Source organism: Rhamphochromis longiceps, linkage group LG12, assembly GCF_057381845.1.
Source record: "Rhamphochromis longiceps isolate RC_006_pf linkage group LG12, R_longiceps_female_GT1.1, whole genome shotgun sequence".
NCBI lineage: Eukaryota > Metazoa > Chordata > Actinopteri > Cichliformes > Cichlidae > Rhamphochromis > Rhamphochromis longiceps.
Genome location: NC_140568.1, coordinates 39,509,702 through 39,531,043, shown reverse-complemented (window position 1 = coordinate 39,531,043; position 21,342 = coordinate 39,509,702). Strand labels below are relative to the sequence as shown.

At 42.4% G+C, this 21,342-nt stretch overlaps 1 protein-coding gene across 2 annotated transcripts in view; it reads right to left on the bottom strand.

The window, feature by feature from the left end:
- The window catches only part of znrf3 (zinc and ring finger 3), a 67,729-nt gene that overhangs the window by 10,379 nt on the left and 36,008 nt on the right, over positions 1 to 21,342 (bottom strand). For both annotated transcript variants that reach the window (XM_085426288.1, XM_085426290.1), the window contains exons 2-3: positions 20,854 to 20,976; positions 687 to 761 (exon numbers count right to left, since the gene is read on the bottom strand). In XM_085426288.1, coding sequence (XP_085282414.1) covers positions 687 to 761; positions 20,854 to 20,976 — 198 coding nt within the window. The remainder of the gene's footprint in view (positions 1 to 686; positions 762 to 20,853; positions 20,977 to 21,342) is intronic.

The window sequence follows — 21,342 nt, the reverse complement described above, 5'->3', positions numbered from 1 at the left end:
TTATCTCTCAGCTACGCGCTTTATGATCCGGCAGCAGAGAAGAAGAGGCAAGGAGAGAGGGAAAAAAAACCCTGCAAGTCCAGGCCTGGTGTGGCAGGGATGAATACCACAGGAGAATTCTTGCGACAAAGGCGTTCAAGAGGAGCAACTCGAGTATTATACCTCTTAACGGCAGAGACACGGGAGTCAGGAATACTGTCTCGATTTGTGTGACAAGAGATATGCTTTCTTACTTTAGCCTGTGCTCCCCTAAACTTGCACTCAAAGAACGCTCTCAGGAGGTGAGGTAAAGTATGCTACCTGTGCAATTGTGAGCTCAACAGAGTTTGGTCATGGTCTAGTGAAAGCTGAACCTGGATATCAATTTTCAGTCCTCACAGAGTGTAGTGCACTCCTCCAAACACAAGTTGGGAGAGATGAAAGGCCCGGAATGGCTGAATGCGCGAGGCTGATCCGCGTGCTTTTGAACAGAACTAAAGATAGAAAGATCATTGTTTGTACACACACACACACACACACACACACACACACACACACACACTGCCAGCCAGAAGGGCAGGGCAAGCTGCTAAGCTTCATTCAGAAATGAAAAGCAGAGAGTCTTTCACGGAGAGACCGAGACAGATTAGACTGTTTCAGTGCTGTTGAGAGCGTGAATGCCGGAGTAATTCTCTGTGTGTACAAACCTGGTCGATGGCATCCGGATTCTCAGATACATCAAAGATGACGGCTGTGGCTCCCCGCTGCACCGCTCTCTTTGCCTGCCAACACAGAACAAAGTAATCATTAGATATATTGAGGAAAAATAGCCGGGGAATGCATAATCATACCGATAAAGACACTCAACTCCCAAAGTTGGATTTCACATTTTACTCAAGGCCACTAGAGGGAGTTCTCTGCCCGAGTGTAACCTTCACACACATTATCTGAAGTGAGAAAACGAGAAGGAAAAATTAAATCGAACAGATGAGACGTAAACAAGCCGGGGACAACATTTGCTTGGATGCACATGTGGCTTTCTCCACCATGATGTCATTCCACGTATATCTGCGCCATATTAAGTTAATAATACGACAGAGACTTAAACACTTCCATAAGGAACTAACGCATGCACAGCTCCATGTGATGCAACTCTGCTGTGCAGGTTTAGAAAAGTTAAATAAAGTTATCATGGATTTCCTGCTGTTAAAACTGTGAGCTCCTTTCATCTGAGAGGGGGGAAAGTCATAACACAGAGGCCTTTTGAAGAGTTCTGCTAAAGGCAAAAGATAAAGGAAATGCTTGGATCTGCAGAACCCTGAGTATCTCCTTGCAGAATCCAAATTGGCTTCCCCTCGTCAGGGAAAAAAAAAAAAAAAATATATATATATAGTTCCTTTATCTTAACTCCTGCCTTCCCCTACAACCCGTTCTCACCCCGCCTGATTCACGGTGCCCTATTTAGACAGCGTTTTGATGTCTACACTACATGATCTAAAAGAGCGCGGCTGGATCATATCCTGGTATTATCAAGTGCCCTTGGGCTCTTGCCAGCGTTCTTCATAACTGGAGGGAACAGGGACGGGGGGTGAAGATCAAAGTGACAATGTACAGTGCTGTGACTCCGCTGCCGACTGGCTGCAGAGTGTCACCGCTCCACTCTGCAGGCACGGAGGACGGACACGGAGTGGGGACAGGGAGCGGTGGTATGTGCGGGGGAGGCACAATTGCTCTTTTCCCAACATATCATGTTGATTTCTGAGGTAACAACATTCAACAATGGGATGTTGAGCAACTTTCAACATCATTTGTCAAAAGGGCAGCCATGTAGTTCAGTAGAAAGACCACCGTGGGTCTCAAAAAGGCCCTCAGCGCTCCTCAAATCAAAGGCTTGTAAAGCCCTCGGTGCGCTATTCAAGTTTTATTTGTCTAATTGGTAGCTATATGGCACATCATGTCACAAAGGCTTCAACTGACAATAATTGCTGACTAATTTATCAATTACTTGTCATGAGTGAGTCTATAGGATGGCAGAGAATTGTAAAAACAGGCCACTAAAGGTCCTGTGTAAAAATGAGGCGTGAAGAAAAGTAAAAAGGCTTTTAAATTCAAAATAATCCATTATTTAATATCATTTTTGTGACTTTACCCTAGATTAGCTTTTCTACAGGATGCTTGCGTGACACTCTTAAGTTTCCTGTGTTTCCTGAGTCTGTAGGAAGGTGGTAATGATTAACATAGCTGTCCAAGAACAAGCAGGTGAAGTTAAAGCAAGTTTGAAATAAACTTTTTCCAACTTAACTGGCAGCTTTTAATTCCTTTACACAGTCCACTGCTACTATTTGCATTCACAGCAAATAATGAAACTGTATAGAATAGTTAGATTTTCAGTACATGGGCTTATTTTACAGCACAGGGGAAGAAAAACAAAAGGAACAAAAGTCCTCTGATTGGGGGGGGCTTGACTCTGAGTGACTGAGTGAACATCAGCTTCAGGAAAATGTAAACATATCATGTCTCTGAATTTCAAGCTGTCTTAATTAGATTTCCCCTTGGCTTAATCCATAGACAAGATGTTTATGAATCTGGCTTTCATAGCTCATTAAAGACTAATTAACTAAACAAACTGAATCAATCATTCCCAGCAGTGAAGGAAAGCCCCATGAAAAACAACAGCAACACGCAATAAGTACAAGCGCTTCCAACTTTCTCTTTCGTTCTGCTTCCTTTACATAAACTAGCATTGCTCTTTTCTTTCTCCGTTTTTCTTTAACTTTTGTACTTGGAAAGTTCAAAAGCGAGCGGTGTGGAATCGGCTTTTCCCTCTCACCCAGTTTTCTCTCAGCTCCACGCTGCCAGGCTCCAGCCCCCATTTAATTCAGCACAAGTCTGCTCCTTTGATGTTAGCTCTCCCAGTTAATAATTAATAGCTCTTGGTAAGACGCTTTGAGAAGAAAGAGATCTCCCTCCTGAAGAATCTCCACTTGGGCAGGCCCGCGCTGCAGTGCAGGGACTTGCCTGACGACAACAAAAATGCACCCACAGGCAAACTGGCTTGCTTAAAAAAAACACCATAAAAAAAATTACAATCTTCGGACACCAAAAGATGGATTAATACGGTTAAAAAACTTGCTCAGAACTAAAATACGGTTTATTTCAATGAGTCAAACTGGGTTTAACGAGACATTGTGCAAGAAATCTGAGACAGCACCAAGTCGTCTGTGGTAAACCTTTCAAAAAAAGATGAATTGCACACTAGAAAAGTGGGCTTTCATTGAGATTCAACAGGGATTTCAAAGAGGTCTGGTCATTAAGCTTATCGGGAAGGAAGTCACGATGAAAGTTGCAATAAGACAGAAAGTTGCCTGACAAGTAACAGTTTACAATATTTGGGTTTTATAAAAACTAATATAACATTAAAGGGTGAATTGTTCAAGAAACAAGGAGATGGGAATTTTGGTGGTATATTTACCACCATGTACTGGTACATTGTCCACATATTACATATGTGGACAATGATAAAATGTAGTGATGTAATTATGGAACTATTTCTTTAGTGTAGTGTAATTTCATAAAATACAACAAACTGTTATTTAAGTTACTCCCAAGCACCCCGGTTTGTGATAATGAGTGAATAACAATGTCATCTATAATAAAAAATACAATAAACACTAAGAAGATCATTTTACTGCAGAAGTACTTTTACTTTTGACACCTTTGAAGTGAAGTATATTTAAACAGAGCTTCTTTCACCAGTGGAGATTCACTGATCAAGAACTTGAAACACTATAAAGTGTTCAGATAATATTAGATTACCATGATTCCCCATCTTTTGTACTTTTTTACTCAACCAACGGTAGTTTGTAAGATTTGATCTTTATCCATGAATCAAAAAGTAAACATATGAGGACAAAACCCCTGTGAGGCAAACAGAGGTGGTCAAAAACAAGGCAAACCGAAAACTGTCTCACTGTGAAATCCTGCAAAAAGTTAATATTTTTCTCAAAGCTGAGACGTGATCTCTCTCCCTCTCTTGATCAGTCATCCATGCTCAAAAGTCAGCTGAACTCTCAACCCGAACTGCCTGCCAAAATGGTGGTTGGGGGGGGGGGGTTACAGGTACTTCACAATAATGCTGGCTAAACAAACTTCCCGCTGGCTCGGAGACATTAGAATTAGGGTACAATCGTCCCTGAGTGAACAAAAACCGCAGCAGAAAGCACTGAGGACTCAGTCTAGACGCAGGGGAAAATGAAAGCTATGTTTAGCATCCCTAAGTAAACCTGCCAGCTTGTAAGATCTGAGGGAGCGAAATTTTCACTCGTCTGGAAAGAGTCTCTTCTCAGTGTAGAACTCACTCCGTCATTCACACGGACCGAGGGTTGGCATATTAACTCTGTGTCACACACAGAGCCATCCGTGTGTGTTTATAAATGCATGTTTAACAGAAAAACACAGGCTCACGTGCAAACCGAACTACACCTGGATACACCTGCAACATCTGTCTCACGCTCCAGCTCTTCTATCCCACTGCTACCTTTCTTCTCCTCTGCTTCCCTTGTTTTTTTCCTTCTTCCTCCTTCTGCTCATGCTTTCCTTTCCTGCTCCCTCTCTCTCTCTCTCTCTCTCTCTCTCCCCCCGCACTGCTATAATTAAGGCAATTAAGTCTTCAGAAGACTCTCCACTGCTATTATGCTGTAATTTCATGTTGCCTCCTGGCTTTACCGTTTATTAAAAGATAAAGGCATACTTTTCTCCCGTGGATTTTCTCATATGTGGTCACCCCCTCTTTTTTTTCATGTCCTTTTCTCACTCCCTTTCAGGGAAGGCATGTGTGCCGAGACATTATTTACATTCAGCTAAAATAAAATCAGAGTTTTCAATGTGGCTATGCTTCATCTGATTGGACGCCTTTGCAGCTGAGAGAAAGAAAAGCATTTCTGAAACGTCTCTCCTTTGTTCTCCGTGGATGCTGAACTTCAGCAGACAAAACCTGGCTGTATTATCGTGACATTTTCAAAACAGCAGGATTAGGAGCACTTACTCACCTAACTAATCCTTCTTCATCTCCCACCGTTTGATGTGAGCACTTCACCGACAAACCGTTGCTCTGTCGTAACATGTTTTTCTATTTACAGATATTCGACATAACTGTTTTGGCCTGTGTGTCATTTAATCAGCAGGTTTAGCGATCCTGCCGGATCTGCTTACTGTTGTGTCATGACCACTGTAATATTAAGACCGCGCTATTGTGAAATCATTTACAAGGACACAATGTCACTCAGAAAACCTTGATGTGCTAAAAACACCTGACTAGTGTTGAGTCTAGGGCTGCACGATTTTGCATAAAATGAGAATCACGATTTTTTTGGCTTAGAATTGAGATCACGATTCTCTCGCGATTTTCTTTTCCAGTATAAATATTTATTGCACTTATTAACTGCACATCAACTTCGTAAGACTGAACATAAAAACAATAAATAAACATAAAAACAACAAATGTCTCACATTTTGTCGTTGCCGCAAAATGTTGTACTGCTTGAAATTCTGTCTCCACCGTTGCTCGATGCTGCGTGTATAGAGCAGGTAGTGCAACAATAGAAAAATAGTTGCGGGACGGCACTGTGTAGCGTTTGTCTAGGGTGTTGATCATTTTCCTAAATCCCTCGTTTTGCACAGTGTTGATGGGAGCCATATCTTTGTTCAGGTGATAAGTAATAGCCTCCGTAATTTCTTTGTGCCTGCAGTAGTTCGACGTGTATAGGGAAGCGCTGTATAAGGTTCCCGTTATTGATGTTTGGGTGGTTGACCGGTGTTGTGCCAAAAAGTGATTGTCTGCCAAAAACTGATTTCCGGTATTTGCCAAAAACTGATTGCTCGTATTTAAACTGCTATAAGTAACTTGTTGGGCTATAATATGTGAAACATATGTCAAATGCATCCCTCATGGATGACATAAAGTCATCTTGAGCCACAAACAACATTCGTGTAACAAGGTAGAAGCCGCAATCAGTTTTTGGCAGTGACTTTTATATAACCTTTATTTATCCAGTTAAAAAAAAATCTCATTAACATTAAAAATGTCTTTTGTAAGAGTAAGTTGGCCAAGAGGACAGCAGAAATGGCAGCAAATATTACAATATTTCCGTAAAAATATTTTAAGTGGGGATAAAGGACCGGATTGGTTATAATGTAAGTACAATAGCAGAGAGTTGTAAAGATACTTGAAAAACAGATATTGTTTTAATTCTCTATATAACCCCTTTGTAAACCCTGTTCACCGAAGTCTATTTACGAACATACGTAAAGATATTACACATAAAAAATACACAGAAACATTGGAAATCAGTTTTTGGCAGACAATCACTTTTTGGCACAACACCGGGACGGATTTTCTCCTGTCACTTTCTCGTCGTCCCTGACGTGTTCTCCGTTGTTTTTCCCCTGCTAATTTTAGCAGCCAGCTTCTGTACCACGTGGTATAAGGCTCCGCCCTTGTCATTTGTTGAGCAGGAAGAGTGAGCGCTTGTTTTCATGCAGATTACGTCCCGGATCAAAATGCGGTACAATCGTCGTCGTCTTTTTTCTCTCTTTTTAAAAAAAATCGTTGTCATTTGGAAATGAGATCGCACATAAGTATGAATTGAGATCGCGATTTTCTAACGATTAATCGTGCAGCCCTAGTTGAGTCACCGTTCAGTTTCTGATTCCATTCTCACAAACTTTTGAACTCGCCCATTCGCTCCCTTTTTTTTTTTTTTTTTTTAAATATTAATGCTTTCTCGCAGCTGCAGCGTGTTACAACAGTCCTAAGGGCAGTCTAAGGCACCATTTCAAATATTTACGGAGCACATAAAAATCCACTTGTGTGTCACACCGATGGGGGATGGGGGCCGGCAGGCCTCTGAGCTCCTCTCCATTCAACCACTTTCATATAAACTGACAGTTCACCCAAAGTAAACACACAGGGGGAAGAATCACTTAAAGCACTCAGTGAGCTCAGTGACTGCCATTAATATCCAACATGCAGATAAGAGGTGAAGTAAGGAAGTGGATGCTGACCTGGTCACCATGTGCTGAGGAGTAAGGACGCTGAATAAAAGAATGGTTTAAGCCCTAAAATTTGTTTAAGACGACAGGCAACTTTAATAATCTGCTGGCATAATGTCAATGTTACTTCATCAGGGTCTGTGCGAGTGTGCCACATGGTGCTACAGGGTTATAGCACATTTCCCACACCCACTTCTAGATTGGGTGATCCATCACGATAATCATGTCAACTCAGAAAGAAGCACGAGAGGCATCGTGTACATGCCTACCTGTTAATGCGGCTGCGGCATTGAAAGTGATAAGTAAATGTTATTAGGTCTGACCTGGTGAGACTCCCCGGGAAGCTCATTCCCAAATGAAAACATGTTCACATGGCGTCCGATCAATGGAGCGCAGGTCTGCCATAAATCATGGTTTCATTTGAGCTGCTGGGGTAAGGGTTCACTGTTCATAGGAATCACACTTTTATCTGATGTTTACAAGTTAGGTCTTTACTGCTTTTTTCTCCCTGCTTCGCCAATTTCTAGAAAAATATCTGGGTGGCATATATTTGCTTGTCTTTGCCAGATTAATGACTATTAGCCATTTGTTGGTTTAAGATAGCTCACAGGCTTGGCTATCAGAGATTTTCTATCATTTTGTAATAAACATGAAAGAAACAGTTTTGTTCCTCAAACAATAAGACTTACAACCTGCTGAGTAAGAAACATTCAAATAAAATGTGTGGTCCAACCCTTAAACCTGCTGTGAAGCAGGATGTGTGCAAGTATGTAATTTGTGTGTTTAATTTAATTATATTGATCCTGATTTGAATCATTTCATGGTAAGGTTGCTTGAATTAGACCAAATTTAACACATTTTGTTTTTATGACTCAGTATTTATGAATAGTTGTGAGATTTGTCCAGGATGACAGATTGAGAGAGATGTAGAAATCTGGAGCAGATATAATGAACTCACTATCAGACAAACTTCAGGTACACTGACCCTTGACCCCATCTCTGTGCTGTACATATAATTGACCAGGACGCATGCACACACACACACACACAGCATGAAATGACTATCTTTGTCACTGTGACACTGTAATCAGTTCCCCTAAGTCCAGCCAAAGGACTTTCTTTGCACTGAAGCCCCAGAGCTGAAAAATTGTAAAAAGTGAGGCAGAAAAAGCAGACATTTCCAGGTTTCCTTAGGAGGCAAAGAGCTTTCACCTAGAGTCACTACTCTGAGGTTTATGGTGGACAAAGACTACACATCATCTGTCATTTCTGACAAAATCAGCCGTATTCATTATCTCTCTTGATATTGCTGGACTAAAGAAAAAAAAACAGATTTTTTGGGGGCGGTCCATTAGCCCGCCTTTGTAGTGGCCCTTTGGGATTTGTCCCTCCATGGCTGATGTGTGGGACACCAGTGTCCCCTCTCCATTTCTGTATCTGCCTCAGCGCACAATATTGGGTGGCCATTCACCCATTATTGCATAACCAGCATTATACAAGTGAACTGTGCTATCAAAATATGTGTGTGTGTGCATGGGTGTGTGAGGGGGCACCTCTGAGGAGGCCTGCCAGTGGAACTTGGCAAGGAGCCGACCCCATTAAAGAGTTGAGACAGAGAGAGAGAGAGAGAGAGAGAGAGAGAGAGAGAGAGAGAGAGAGAGAGAGAGAGAGAGAGGCATTAAACGCCGGATCAATTTTCTCTTCTTTATTTGTTGATTCGATTCTGCCTGGCTGAACTCACATTTTCCCCACATGTAGACATGATTTTATTCAGAAACATTTAAAAGAGAGAAGCATGTAAGAAGTTTGCATTTTTGTCCATCAGTAATATAAATATGAGCGCTGCTGCTGCCATCATGGATTGCAAAGTCAGAGTTGGTGGACTTTCCAAGTGGGAAATCCAACATGAGGGGGCATTCCAGCTGAAAATTCCAACCTGGAAGTTGAAATTTCAAACTTCCCACTTCAAATGGAATGCACCTTTACCTACTACTCTGCAGTCTGTAAAAAGCAGCATGTAATCAAAACCCATATACTAAGTATCATGTTTGCTGTGAAAATCTTTAAGCTGCATGTCACTTTATAGGAAGGAATTATAAACTTCACTTCCTAGAAGAAAAAAAATAACAAAGAAGATTACAACTAACCCATGTTTTTTAGTTTTGGTGTCTTTTTCTCCAGTGAATTTGAGACACTATTAGCCCTTTTCCACTAGTACCTGCACGGCTCCACTCAGTTTTGCTTGTTTTCCATTACAATCGAGGACCACCTAATGGGGTCTGTATAGCAATGCTATAAAGTACCGTGGCGTCATTTGTACGTGGCATGAACACCACAACAATGGAGGACATCGAGGCGATGGTATAACTCCTGCTTGTCAAACTCGGACGACATTGTTGTTTTTAGTGTAGCCTTTCCCCTCGTCGCCTGGTTTCAAAAAATGGCGGTTTTGATTTTCGTGAAGGACTCATGTTTCATCGAGTGACACCACCGACAAGCCAATCTGTGGCATGTGTCTGTTAACAACACATTTTTGGATCCCCACAGATTTCTTGGAATCTCGGCCGAGAAGGCCGTAACGTTTAAACATTGGCTTCAAATGTTACCATTTTTAAATGAATTTTATTCAGTGCAACAGTCAACAGTATGTTCACCTATCAGTGGCGTCATATTCTCTTTAAGCCCTCTCCCGTGGCTATAATTTCCAGGAAACACCGTAAACACCAGATGAGAATGTGCGCTTGAATGTTATAACATTGCCGTTTTTAGCGCAATTGTTTTGAACACGGATAGCAGATTGAATTAACCAAAACAAAACAAAACAAAAAAAAAACATGTTTTCACAAAAAACCTCGATCAGAATTATGTAAAAAAGACAATGAAATCTCATTATCTTGTCATCATGTGGGAAAAAACAAAGATTACTTAGGATACACTGTGGTTTTTACAAAATGAGAGACTTTCATGAAGCATCGAGTTGAATATGGCCCTCGTTTTATGCTTGCTTTTCTTTTTAATTACATTTATTTTGGCGGGAAATTTGAGCAATGGTTCGGTTTTCTTATGTGCGTCCCGAAGGCACAATAAACAACAAATGATGGATGAAGTGCAATCACTGAACTCGAACTTTTCGCAGAATACGTCGCATTTTTATCTCTCTCTGTATATAAAAATACACGAGCTCGTCTTTGCCCGTTTTGCACCACAGACAGCGTTTCCCATCTCTCCCTGTGGTTTGATGTCCTGTGGTGTCAGACACACACACACACACACACACACACACACACACACACACGTAAATGCACTGACTGAGACTGCCGCTAATCAAGATGCTTTTTAGTCTTCTCTCCTCCCGCTGCCCACTGCTCTGCCCTGCTGAGACCAAACATTGAGACCGGAGGAATGGACAACCGCTAATTAAATTTCCTCCACTTTTCCTCTCCGTCCCTCCCATGTTGTTTTCTTACCGGTTTTGGTTTCTTGCCCTTTGTGATTCACAGGAAAATAAACAAGCATCCAGCTAGGAACAAGAACACTACTTCTCAAAAGCTTCTTCTCCACCTAGTGTCTAAAAGAAGCCGTTGGGGCCAAAGTGGGAGAAGTCATGACTAGAAAAGACGGACTATAATCCCACTTGTTATTCATTGGTGGGATTTTACTAGTATTACTGATTGTTAATTTGGCCTTCCGTCATTTTAATCAGCCTCACAGAACTTTAATGAATGGAAGAGTGATTTTATGATACAAGTTAGATTATAGCTTCTAGAAAGGGTTTAAAGGATTTTTTTAAATGAACACTCAAAGGCAGAAGAACTGAAGAGAGCTGTCAGATGAAACTAAAGAAGACAGCAGGCCTGGGATGACACACTACATTGTGCTTTCCTTCCTGCAAGGCTCTTGGCACATAACAGATCAATACTAGTGTTTCTCTCTGACTGCCAAGGATACTGACCTCAAACTAACAAAGTTAAATATTAAAACAGAAGGTCAGGCGGGTTTAGCTGATCACTTTGAAAAAGACTTTTTATCCTTTTTTAAAAAACTGATTCTGTTTATAAATCACTTTTTCTATTGTCTTGCTGGGGGATGCCGCTGCCATTGAGGTGTGCCATTACTCTGGGCGGGGTGTGCTTGGTCTGCAGCATTGTTCCCATGGGTGGTACATGTCAACTAACATCAATGTAAATTCAAGGTTATTCACTACACCTGTCAGTGGTTTTAATGTTGTGGCCAATCAGAGTACAATATGAATGAATAAACTGTTAGACAGCGTGTGCAGACAGCTTTATTGATTGCAACAGCTGTAACATCAACTGCACGTGAGACGCAGCTGAAAAAGACGGCCAAAGCTCTCGCTCAGTCAACAGCCTTTTTAGCTGCAAACAAAGAGAAAAACATCTCGTTCTGCCTCCCGGGCTAGCTGCTAACCACAACACATACAGGTGTACCTGCCATACGCAGCCGACGCAGGTGTCTATAAAACATGGATGTAGCTACAGTTACACCAGTGTTTTTTACAAACCTCAGATGAGAACGAGACTGACGCTCACATGGTGGCATCTCGTCAGTCGCAAGGCAGCCACCATAAATGCCCTGAAGCTTGTCATCCTTTGTTGTCTATTTTATGCAAAACGCAACCTTAATTTACAAAATGAATATCGTGATGGACTGAAAAAGATTTAAAACTAGTGATTGAAATCATCAACTTACTGGTCAAGCGTTTAACAGGGTACATGAAGTAAAGAAGTATGGCTGTTTTTCAGTAGACCGCTTTAAAGTCAGTAAGGCAGAGGAGTTGTGCCGAAATTTCTTTTCTTTTTTTTTCTTCTACAAAACAAAACAGCAACAGCACAATATTTGTTGTCCCCAGTGTCCACGCTGCTATATTGTGAACTTGCACAACGTTTAAAATGCAACTATTTCAGTCAAGTGGAGGCGTTTCCCTAAACTGCTACTTCTCCCCTTCCTGTAATTCGTCTCCAGTTATACGGTTTTTCTCTAATCTCTGACTCGACGCTGCTTTAGGAGACCATGCCCCTGCACGCTTGAAAGAGACACCGCCGCTGTTGCTTCTCTTTCTTGTAATACGCTATCCTCCTGCTGGTTGGGGGTGTTGCCATTGCCTGCTCACTTCTTTGCCTGGGCAAACAGCAGAGCGGGTCAGGACTTGGCCCTATTCCCCTTATTTTGCATCCTTCTTTTTTTTTTTTACTGTTCCTTTCTTCCCCCACTATAAAGCCTAACAGTGGGTCAGCAGAGGAGGATGACTGTGGTTGATTATGTAGAATAAAGAAGAATACAATTCTTCTTTAAATTGGGATACAATGTGACCAATTTGTTGTGAGCACACGGACTTGTCTGCTTAGCTGCGACACTGAAAAGGCATCAACTGCATGTATCCTCCAAATGGAGTAGAGAAGAGATAATTATAATAAGGAAAAGTCTTGATACAACTATTTTCACATATGCAGTTTCACGCCAAGATCCTTTTTGATATGTAAAAATTTCCTTTTAAGTAATCTGGGACAGCTTACAAACCTCAAGACAAAAATCTAAGGACTCGTGAGATGTTTGATGGCACTGGAAAACATAAAAAAGCCTTTTTATTTCTTCTTCCAGTCTTTTCTTCCTCTCATGACTAGATTTTACTTGTTGTGGGCTTCTAAAAAATATTTATATGAAGACACTGGACTTGAAACTAGAACACAGGACCTGCTGCAAATAGGATTTGACCAACCTTTATATTGCATGACCTTAATGCCTCCATATAAAGGTGCGTTTATTCAGCTATTACTGCAATAAAACACCTCACACTGTCATTTCTCAGCAAGTCATCTCTTGGTTATAATATCTTTTGGTCAACAAATCCATTTCTGGATCACACACACCTTGTCTTTCATGTACCTCTATTTTGTAAAAAAAAAAATTTACAGATAAATTTGTATTCCTTATATTTATCCGATAAATTTTTCACTGACTTTCTTCTTCAAGTTCTTCTTGCAGCATGTAATCACTTATCCAGATGTTAGATCTTTATTGTTATACTGGTCTCCAGTAAACAATACTAATGTGCTACCCAGAATCTACTAGGTGCATTCCCATTCAATATCCCCTCCCTATCTACATGTTTCTCTTTCTCTTGTTCCATTACCTCACTGTCTGAGGGCACGACCAGCTCCGATGACACTCATACATCAACCCACACACACACACACACACACACACACACACACACACACACACACACACACACACACACACACACACACACACACACACACACACACACACACACACACTCTCGCTTAGGCACACATCACTTCTTCTCCATCTTCTTGTGCTGGACCTAACCATGCCTCCCTGGCAAAGCATGAAAGAAAGTTTGAACCACAAGAACAGGATGCCATTTTCACCCCCGCTAACCCTTCAGTTTTGGAGTCATGTATAGCAGGGAGAGGCATCAGATTAGCTGTGTGGGACCTCGGGGCTTCAGTTTCCAGCTTTTGTGCCAGGCCGTGGGCTCGAGCCGTACAGACAACACGGCCCTGACATACACAGTGAGGCGCGGGACACGAGGATTCTCACGCACACAAGCACATTCCCATACAAAGCAACGGGCTTAGAGATGAAGGGAGAAAAGACAAGGCTTTGCTTGATGTGGGTGGATGTCTGGTCCTATCTTTTCTAAGATTTACTTTTTCCATGGCTCATCTTTTCTTTTGTCTTTTTGCTCACTGTCTGACAGACAAGACAGCTTAAGCTCAGGCTGTTGTCAGACTTTTAAGTAACAATTGTGATAAAGATCAAAAATCAGTGTAAAGGTGGAGAAAATAAAAAGAAACATCCATAGTAGAGCTAAATGCACTTTCTTCTCCCCTCTTCTCTTCCTCCCCCCTTATTTCTCTGCCCCCCTGCCTCATCTTTTCTTTTTCTCTCCCTCCATCTCTCTCTCATCTTAAGTCCCCAGGGCTCCTTTCTCCTCTCTTTAAATAGAGGCCTTAGCTGTGAAGTCTAATAATGGTCATTTGGCCTCCCATTGAAAGCTGGGTAATTCGGTCCAGGGACGGCTCACTTTGAGCCACATGACACAAGGAGCTTCCCAGTGACCATGGAAACGAGCGCAGTGGGACCCCTGGGTCCCTCCAAGTGCCGTGAAACACGGCAAAGCAGTGATTTAGGGGAGAGACTTACTTGGGAGGGGGTGATGGGGGTAAACTGAAGTAGGAAGATGGGTGAGTGTTCCAACACACCCTAAGAGAGAAGAAGCCTGCAGAAGCTTTGTTTTTTATAGCTCCAGTAAAGGTTGAAGACAGTACCCTCTTTTTTCCTGTGGCCTGCATAAAATGGGAGCCAGGGTGATTTTAGGAGCTTTATTTATAGGGTCTTTTATTATGAGTTATAAGCTAAATTGGAAGTACTTCCTCAATATAGGAGGAACTTTGAGTGGTGCAACACTGGTAAAAGATTAAGAGCTGCTGTCCAAGACTAATGTTAGCCTCAGAAAAAGGAGCAAAACATACAGAACAGAACTGATAGTGAAGTCAAGGCTACACTGAGTCTATATGTAAAATTCAATCATCGGAGTGAAATACATTAGGAAAAAAAACTCTCCACGTTCACTTCACCTTGCTACTAGGCATTCACACACAGTGAGGAACTGTAGGTAGAAAATAAGGAGGTTGGAACAAGACTGCAAGAAAATCAAAGACTGCAATAAAAAGGTGATGCTGCATTACTATTTACAGGCCACTGGAAACTGCACCATTATTAGTGGTTTGAATGCAAACAGGGGAAAAAAAGGCTTGGAAAGTATACAGTCTACAGAATGTCACATGACATAGGCCCTTTTTAGAGAGGAGACTTAAAGCTCAGCTTGTTTCATCGGTCCACTAAAATGCCTGTTTGCTGTCGATCGCATTTCTAACTTGTCATTTTTATTTTACAGCTTTAATCAACTTTCCAACACAAGTGAGTCACCGCAGTTTTGAATGCTTTCAAAACTTCATTCTTTGCACCGTTATTACCAAGAGCAGGTTCTTGCTGTCTGTGCTGCCTCTGCAACTTGTACACAGGCTGCGAAGGGGATCGTTCTTCTTGCACTTCCAGGTATGAAGCCTTACCCTGAATTGGCAACGGTTCTTATTGTGGGACAGATACGAGACCAAGGACTTCCTGTTTCATCTAAAGGTCAATGTTTACTAATGCAGATCACTTTTAAAAGCTAATTAAAAGCTAGGTTATCTTTAAGGAATATCAGATCGCTTGATGATTGTATTTCTGCAAGTGTAACCAGCACACAACCAAATATCTGACTGCAGGTAAACTACAACTGCAAATCAAAAAGCTTTCAGTACCAAAAATCCCATGTTGATAGATTCTAAATGTTCATATACATATGCTAAAAAAAAGTTTGCTCAGGCTGCGTAAGACTGCGGTCATGACTTTTCCAGAAAAAAGTGACTCAGGCGCTCATTCAGATATAAATCCACCATGTTCAGAGGACGTCAGGTTAATAGAAAAGAGTCTGAAAAGGGGCTACACAGATAAGAGGGAGAAAGAGAGAGAGGCTCCTGCCTGGTCACAGTGGAAACCTCTCCTGACACCCCACCCGGAAGAGCGGCCAAGATAATATCAGCAAGTTGAGGCGCACACAAACATGAAAGAAGCACCCAAGAGGCAGGCCCCTGAGTGCTCCATGCTTCACAAGATTTCTTTTTTCCTCCCCCTTTCTTCTCTCCCTGCTGCTCCTCCTCTCTTTTTCAGTTTCTCTTTCTATCCCTCCCTCCGCGCTGCCGCGTTTGAAAGTGTTTGTGCAGAGTGCTTAGGGCGAGGGCCAGGTGGAGAGAAAGCTAAAGAGTTAGTGTGTGCATTTCACCCCATCAGGGTAACACGAAGTTCATCAAGTATTTCCTTTCAGATCTAGAACCTTTCTTTCACGACTTCATGATTTGTTTCTAAGAGCTAATAAGGCTGCACAGAACACTAAGTCCTGAGTGATCACCTGGCTATTATTTCAATCATTTGAAGTCTCAGATAGAATTGCATCTGCATTCAAATGTGTGGAAACTGTTTCAAATTGCAAGCCGTCGAATTCGACAAAAACGTGTTTCAGTGACAAAAAAAAGCAAATCCCTAAAGTTAGGTGAAAACTCAACAAGTTGAAGAAGTTTAGCCTTCAATTCTTTTTCATACTGGGGTCGCCAGAGTTAACAGCTTTGATTTAAACAAAAAGACTGGCTTTCGGTTTGCGGTATTCAACTGAACGGGAATAAGCCCCCGTAAGTTTTAGCACAATCGCAGGGGAAAATTGTCTCATCGATATCATGCATCTTTATGGATCTTCTGAGAAAAGAGTTCTTTTAAAAACTTTGAACAAAAAGACAAGCTTCGTCATTATCGAACGGTCCCTGTGCAATTTGCAGATCAATTGCAATTTAACAAAACACTCGGGAGAACGCGGAGCGTAGAACTGCAGCAATTTTCCTTCTTTCTGTTCACGAAGGTCTTTTCTATAACAGAAGGAGTGAAATGAAGAAGGCAAAAAAAATAAAAAAAAAATGGCGTGAGAAGAGAATCGTTAGAGAATGTGAGTCATTCAGCCATCTTCATCAAAACACAAGCTGATCTGCCAGCCCATTAGGTCTCCATGTCCATACTGATAAACAGCGGATGAGCCACAGCGTGCACACATTCACAAATACACCCACTGATCAAACAGTATTCGTATGAAAAAGTCTGAAAACAAGGCCACATAGAGCCAGTTCAATCCAGCATGTAAGCTTCTTTACCACACGGCCTGCGGCATGACACCCTACTGGCATTGCCGTGGCCTCGGGATGACCTCTAACAGTAAAGTGTGTAAAACTATAGCGTCTAGGATGGCTAATGTGGCCACAGGCTATGAGCCAGTCGCCAGCAATATCGCACTCATCTGTCTGTAGCCATGTCTTTCTTTTTAATGCCCATCTATCCCCTTTTCCTCAGATGCACATCATTCTTGTAGCCCTCGTGCACTTTCCCGATCATTCCTTGCCGACACACACACACACACACACACACACACACACACACACACACACACACACACACACACACACACACACACCACCCTCTCTGCAGCTCTGGCTGAGATGCCAGACACAGTTAGAGTCCAAGAGCCACTTAGCACTAAGACTCAGCAGCTGTTTGCTCTGGCCTGCTGTCCCACAGTGCCAACTTCAGGACCACAGTAGAAAAGGACACACTCCTCTGCCCGCTCACATTGTTCCAGAGAAACTGCTGTTTTAAGATGAAGCTTGTGTGTGTGTCAAAGACAGAGCTGCCCACACAGGATACACTTTTTATGGTGGTATGCCTCTGGCAAAAACTTTAAAGTAGCTGGCTTTATTTCGGGGAGGATATGTCAGTAAAGGTCTCGAAACTTTTCTTGTTGCTCTAGTTATTTTTAAGTGCTTTGTAGCGGCCGATCTCATGGCCAGTCGCGCTCCGCTGCGATGAACTGTTGTTTTTGGCTGGCGTTTAAGGTGGAACTGATCATGGTTCAGAGACAAGCTGGTTAAGGCCAGCACCAGGCCACACACAACAAGCACATACCAGGGAGATTTACATGCTATGCCAGCCAAAAGTCTTGCTTTTCACAAGCAGCAGGGCCGTGTGGGAGGACAGGTTCCATTTTGCTACTTATGTGCATATATAAAAAGAAAATATATATACCATGCTAAATGCAAACCCCAACCACCCACTTACCAAACAGACACATTTACCCAGGTCATCTCTTTGAGACACCAAGTCTCCGAACTCTTTACCTTAATTTTCTGCCCATACACTCTTCTGCCTTCCCTCTCCTGGCTTCCAGGGATGGGGACTTATGTCATGAACACTCGGGCGGGATGAAACGAGGAAAGCCGGCATGCTAACGCCCCGAGTGAGAGTCCAGTGCCCACTGGACTCGCACTGCAGCACTGGAAGAAGAGATCTCTTGCTGGCACTGCAACAAAGACACCGACGGGTCTGCGCCCCCAATGAAGGCCAGTGGCATGATTTCATGTTCCAGAGGAGCTGCCAAAAATTGCAGTGAATGCGTGTGAACAGACAGCGTAGCGAAGACGGGAGGGAGGTCAATTCTGAGAAAGTCGAGCAGCGAGGAGGAAATGACAACCAAGAATATGTAACTGGCTGCAATAAATAGTTCAACATGAAAGAGGATACATGTGTGCAGAGCTGTAAGCATGATTTACAACATTTACAAACACCCCAGAGAAAGTTAAGGGTTGATAAGCTGGAGTTACAGAGACGGCGCTGTGAAAGCAACAGGGCAGGCCTTCGGACATAGGACATTATAAACAAGACAAATGCACTTTTTAGCCAAATCTGATAAAGAACACATCAAACACTACAGTGAGAGCCCATTTGCTCTCAGTTCTCCTGCTGTTATGGGGAGGGGCTCTAGTTCTGTGGCACACTGAGGTCAGAGGTTTTATAGTCCTGGAGCTCTCACAGGAACCAGACAGGAAGTGCAGGAAAAAACTGTGTACATATATATGACACACCAGCACTTTAGTGAAGTTTGCACATGGACTTCAGAGGCTGGAATGACCGACCCCTTTTCCTGTGTCTTCCTCTACTGCGATTATTTTATTTGTCAGAGCAGTTCTCTATAATAATGAGCTCAACCCGACATCCCTGTGCCACTTAGCTGAATAACCGAGTACAAATCACAAAAGCACAGAGGAGCAATGTCCTGTGTAGCTCCAGCTAAATGCCCATCAGTGAGTGTTGATCAGCTCCGAAGCACAGCTGGGGGCCCAGTGTTCCCAGACAGTTTATATTTAGACGCTAGGTTTTTGTAATTGAATGGAATCTAAATTGACCAGACAAGACCCTGACACTGTTGGTGGCAAAGTGGCAGTAAAGCACACTTGGGTTCAGTCAGGGGACAGTCTGGTAGGGCGGGAGAAGGGTGGGGGCCGCCGAGCACGAGGCCAGGCCAGGCGGGGTGAGGGTGCAGGAGTGGGCATCGTATCCGGAATGGGGCTGGGCGCATAGCGGCCTGGTGGTCTGGCTGGCTGGTCGGGCAGAGGGAGCAGACTGGTAGGGGGTAAACACTGGACTGTCTGGCCTGGCAAAAGCGTTTGTGCCAACGCAAAGCACCCAGCTGTGTTCAGGCCCCAGGCGAGGGTTTGTCAAGATGCAACAATGGGCTTTCCCTCCTCTAATTATAGTCCTGGCTGAGTACACACAGAGGAAACAAGAGTGACCTAGAAGTTGGGGAGGCTGGCTAGAGGCCAAAAGGTCACAGGCCAAAGTTCTTGCCATCACCGCTACAGTGTCCCTTAGCAAAAGATCAGATCTAGAATATATAAAAATGGCCAGCTCATTAGGACTCTGCTCTGACCTGGTCCACTAAGCGGAAGGTGTGGGTTTCTCTAACTTGGGGTGTCCCCGTGGCTCAGTTGGCTAAGACACATACCGCGTAACCACAACATTGTGCATCTGAATCTGACACTGGTGCATACTGTATCCTCCATTCATCCCGTCTCTCCTGTGTTTTTATTTTTTCTTTTAAACATGGTATGAAGGAACAAGCTGATGGGAACGACTGAACAAAAACTATCAACCTCGTTCCGATTCGCTCTCTTCCTTCTGAAAATGCACCTGCTTGTATTAAATTGCTGATCTAATGTTACGGACATGATTCGTATGCTTACAGAAAAGGCAAACACACATTCAGCTTTACGTTTATAGAAAACTGTCAGAATCAAAAACCAGGAGGGGAAATGACTGATGTTTGTGACCTTGTCAGGTTTTTGCTTGTACTTCTAGTACTACAGCCTACTACCTACCATTAAAAATCTGATAGACTGAAAACATATCTGTTTTACCATCTGTTTAAATGTATTATTCACGTGCCATTTCTTCCACTTGTGCTGCTGAAACTCAAGCGTGGGCACGTCGCCACGATAAGGACTACTTAGCTGATGAAATCCAGTTAATGAGTTCTGAGCATAACATTAGTTTTCAGGTCTCAGTGTATGTCAGCTAGAAACCATCATCAAACAAAGTGCACCATTAGGATGTTTATATGGCACGTGGGCTTCTGATATTATGAATGGCTGCTCTCTTTCTGTCACCAGGAATGTACAGGATAAATGAGACTATGGACAACACTCCCTTATTTCATCCTCTGGGGAATGTTGGTACATTCCATTAAGAGGAACACTTAATTAAAGCACGATAAAATACCACTGGAGGTGCCTGGGCACTGGAGGAAGGGAGGGCGGGAGGATAGGGATTGGGGAGGGATCACTACACTCTTGTTCTGACCACAATGGGAAGTAAGAAGCAAAATAAAACTAAACCATCCTTCCATGAATTGTCTCAGTGACTGCACTATATCAAAGCTAAACCCTTAAAGGGATTTTCATCAAATGCAAGGAAATAACTTTTCTTTACTCGCATGTTGACAGGTGACAATCTATTGTAATTTTAGGCAAATAGTAATCAAATTATTAGATATTTGTGCCCCAAGATGGCAAAATCCAAGGTGTTTTTTTGGGCTCTGAATATCAAAGAGTATTGCTAGCTTCTAATTTACAGTGAATTACGGTGTCAAAGTGACTCACCTGCATTGTTAAATGCTGATTTTCATTTTATCGCATGGTTCAACAAACCTGCAGTAGCACAGTAAAGAGCAAGGTGCTGTAATATATTAACTTTCTGAAAGGATAGTCATTGGATGTACATTAACGGGAAACAAAAGGCAAATTCAGAAACTAACACGGTGGCAAAACGGAAACTTGAAAACATAAAAAAGCAGTTCTTTACCTTTCCAAGCACCGTGAGACAACTGGGGTCCAACTCCGGCTGCTCCAGCTTCACCACACCAACCCAGCCATACTCGTATAGGTCCTCTTCATCATTATTATTACATAGTCCCAAAGGATGCATCTGGAAAGACAATAAGATGGAGAAATAAATATTTGTCTCTATGCTACGGAGCTAGTATCACATTAGAAAAGTCAGAATGTGCAACCTTCAAGATTAAAAAATAAAATGTGCATCCGACATACATGATGTATCAAGTTTCAGGGTCTTGGCATCCCCACGTTCTGAATTTGACTCACAAAGAGGTAAATTACAAGCTTAAAGCTGCACAAACATCTCTTGGATGCATTCCTCATATTTATAGGGAATATAATGTTCTTTTAACCTATGATGAAATTTAAAAGCATTAGGCACCTGAGCTATTCTCTGTGTGCTTAACTTATCCAGAATCTAAACATACAGAAGACCTTTTAAAGAACAGCAGCAACA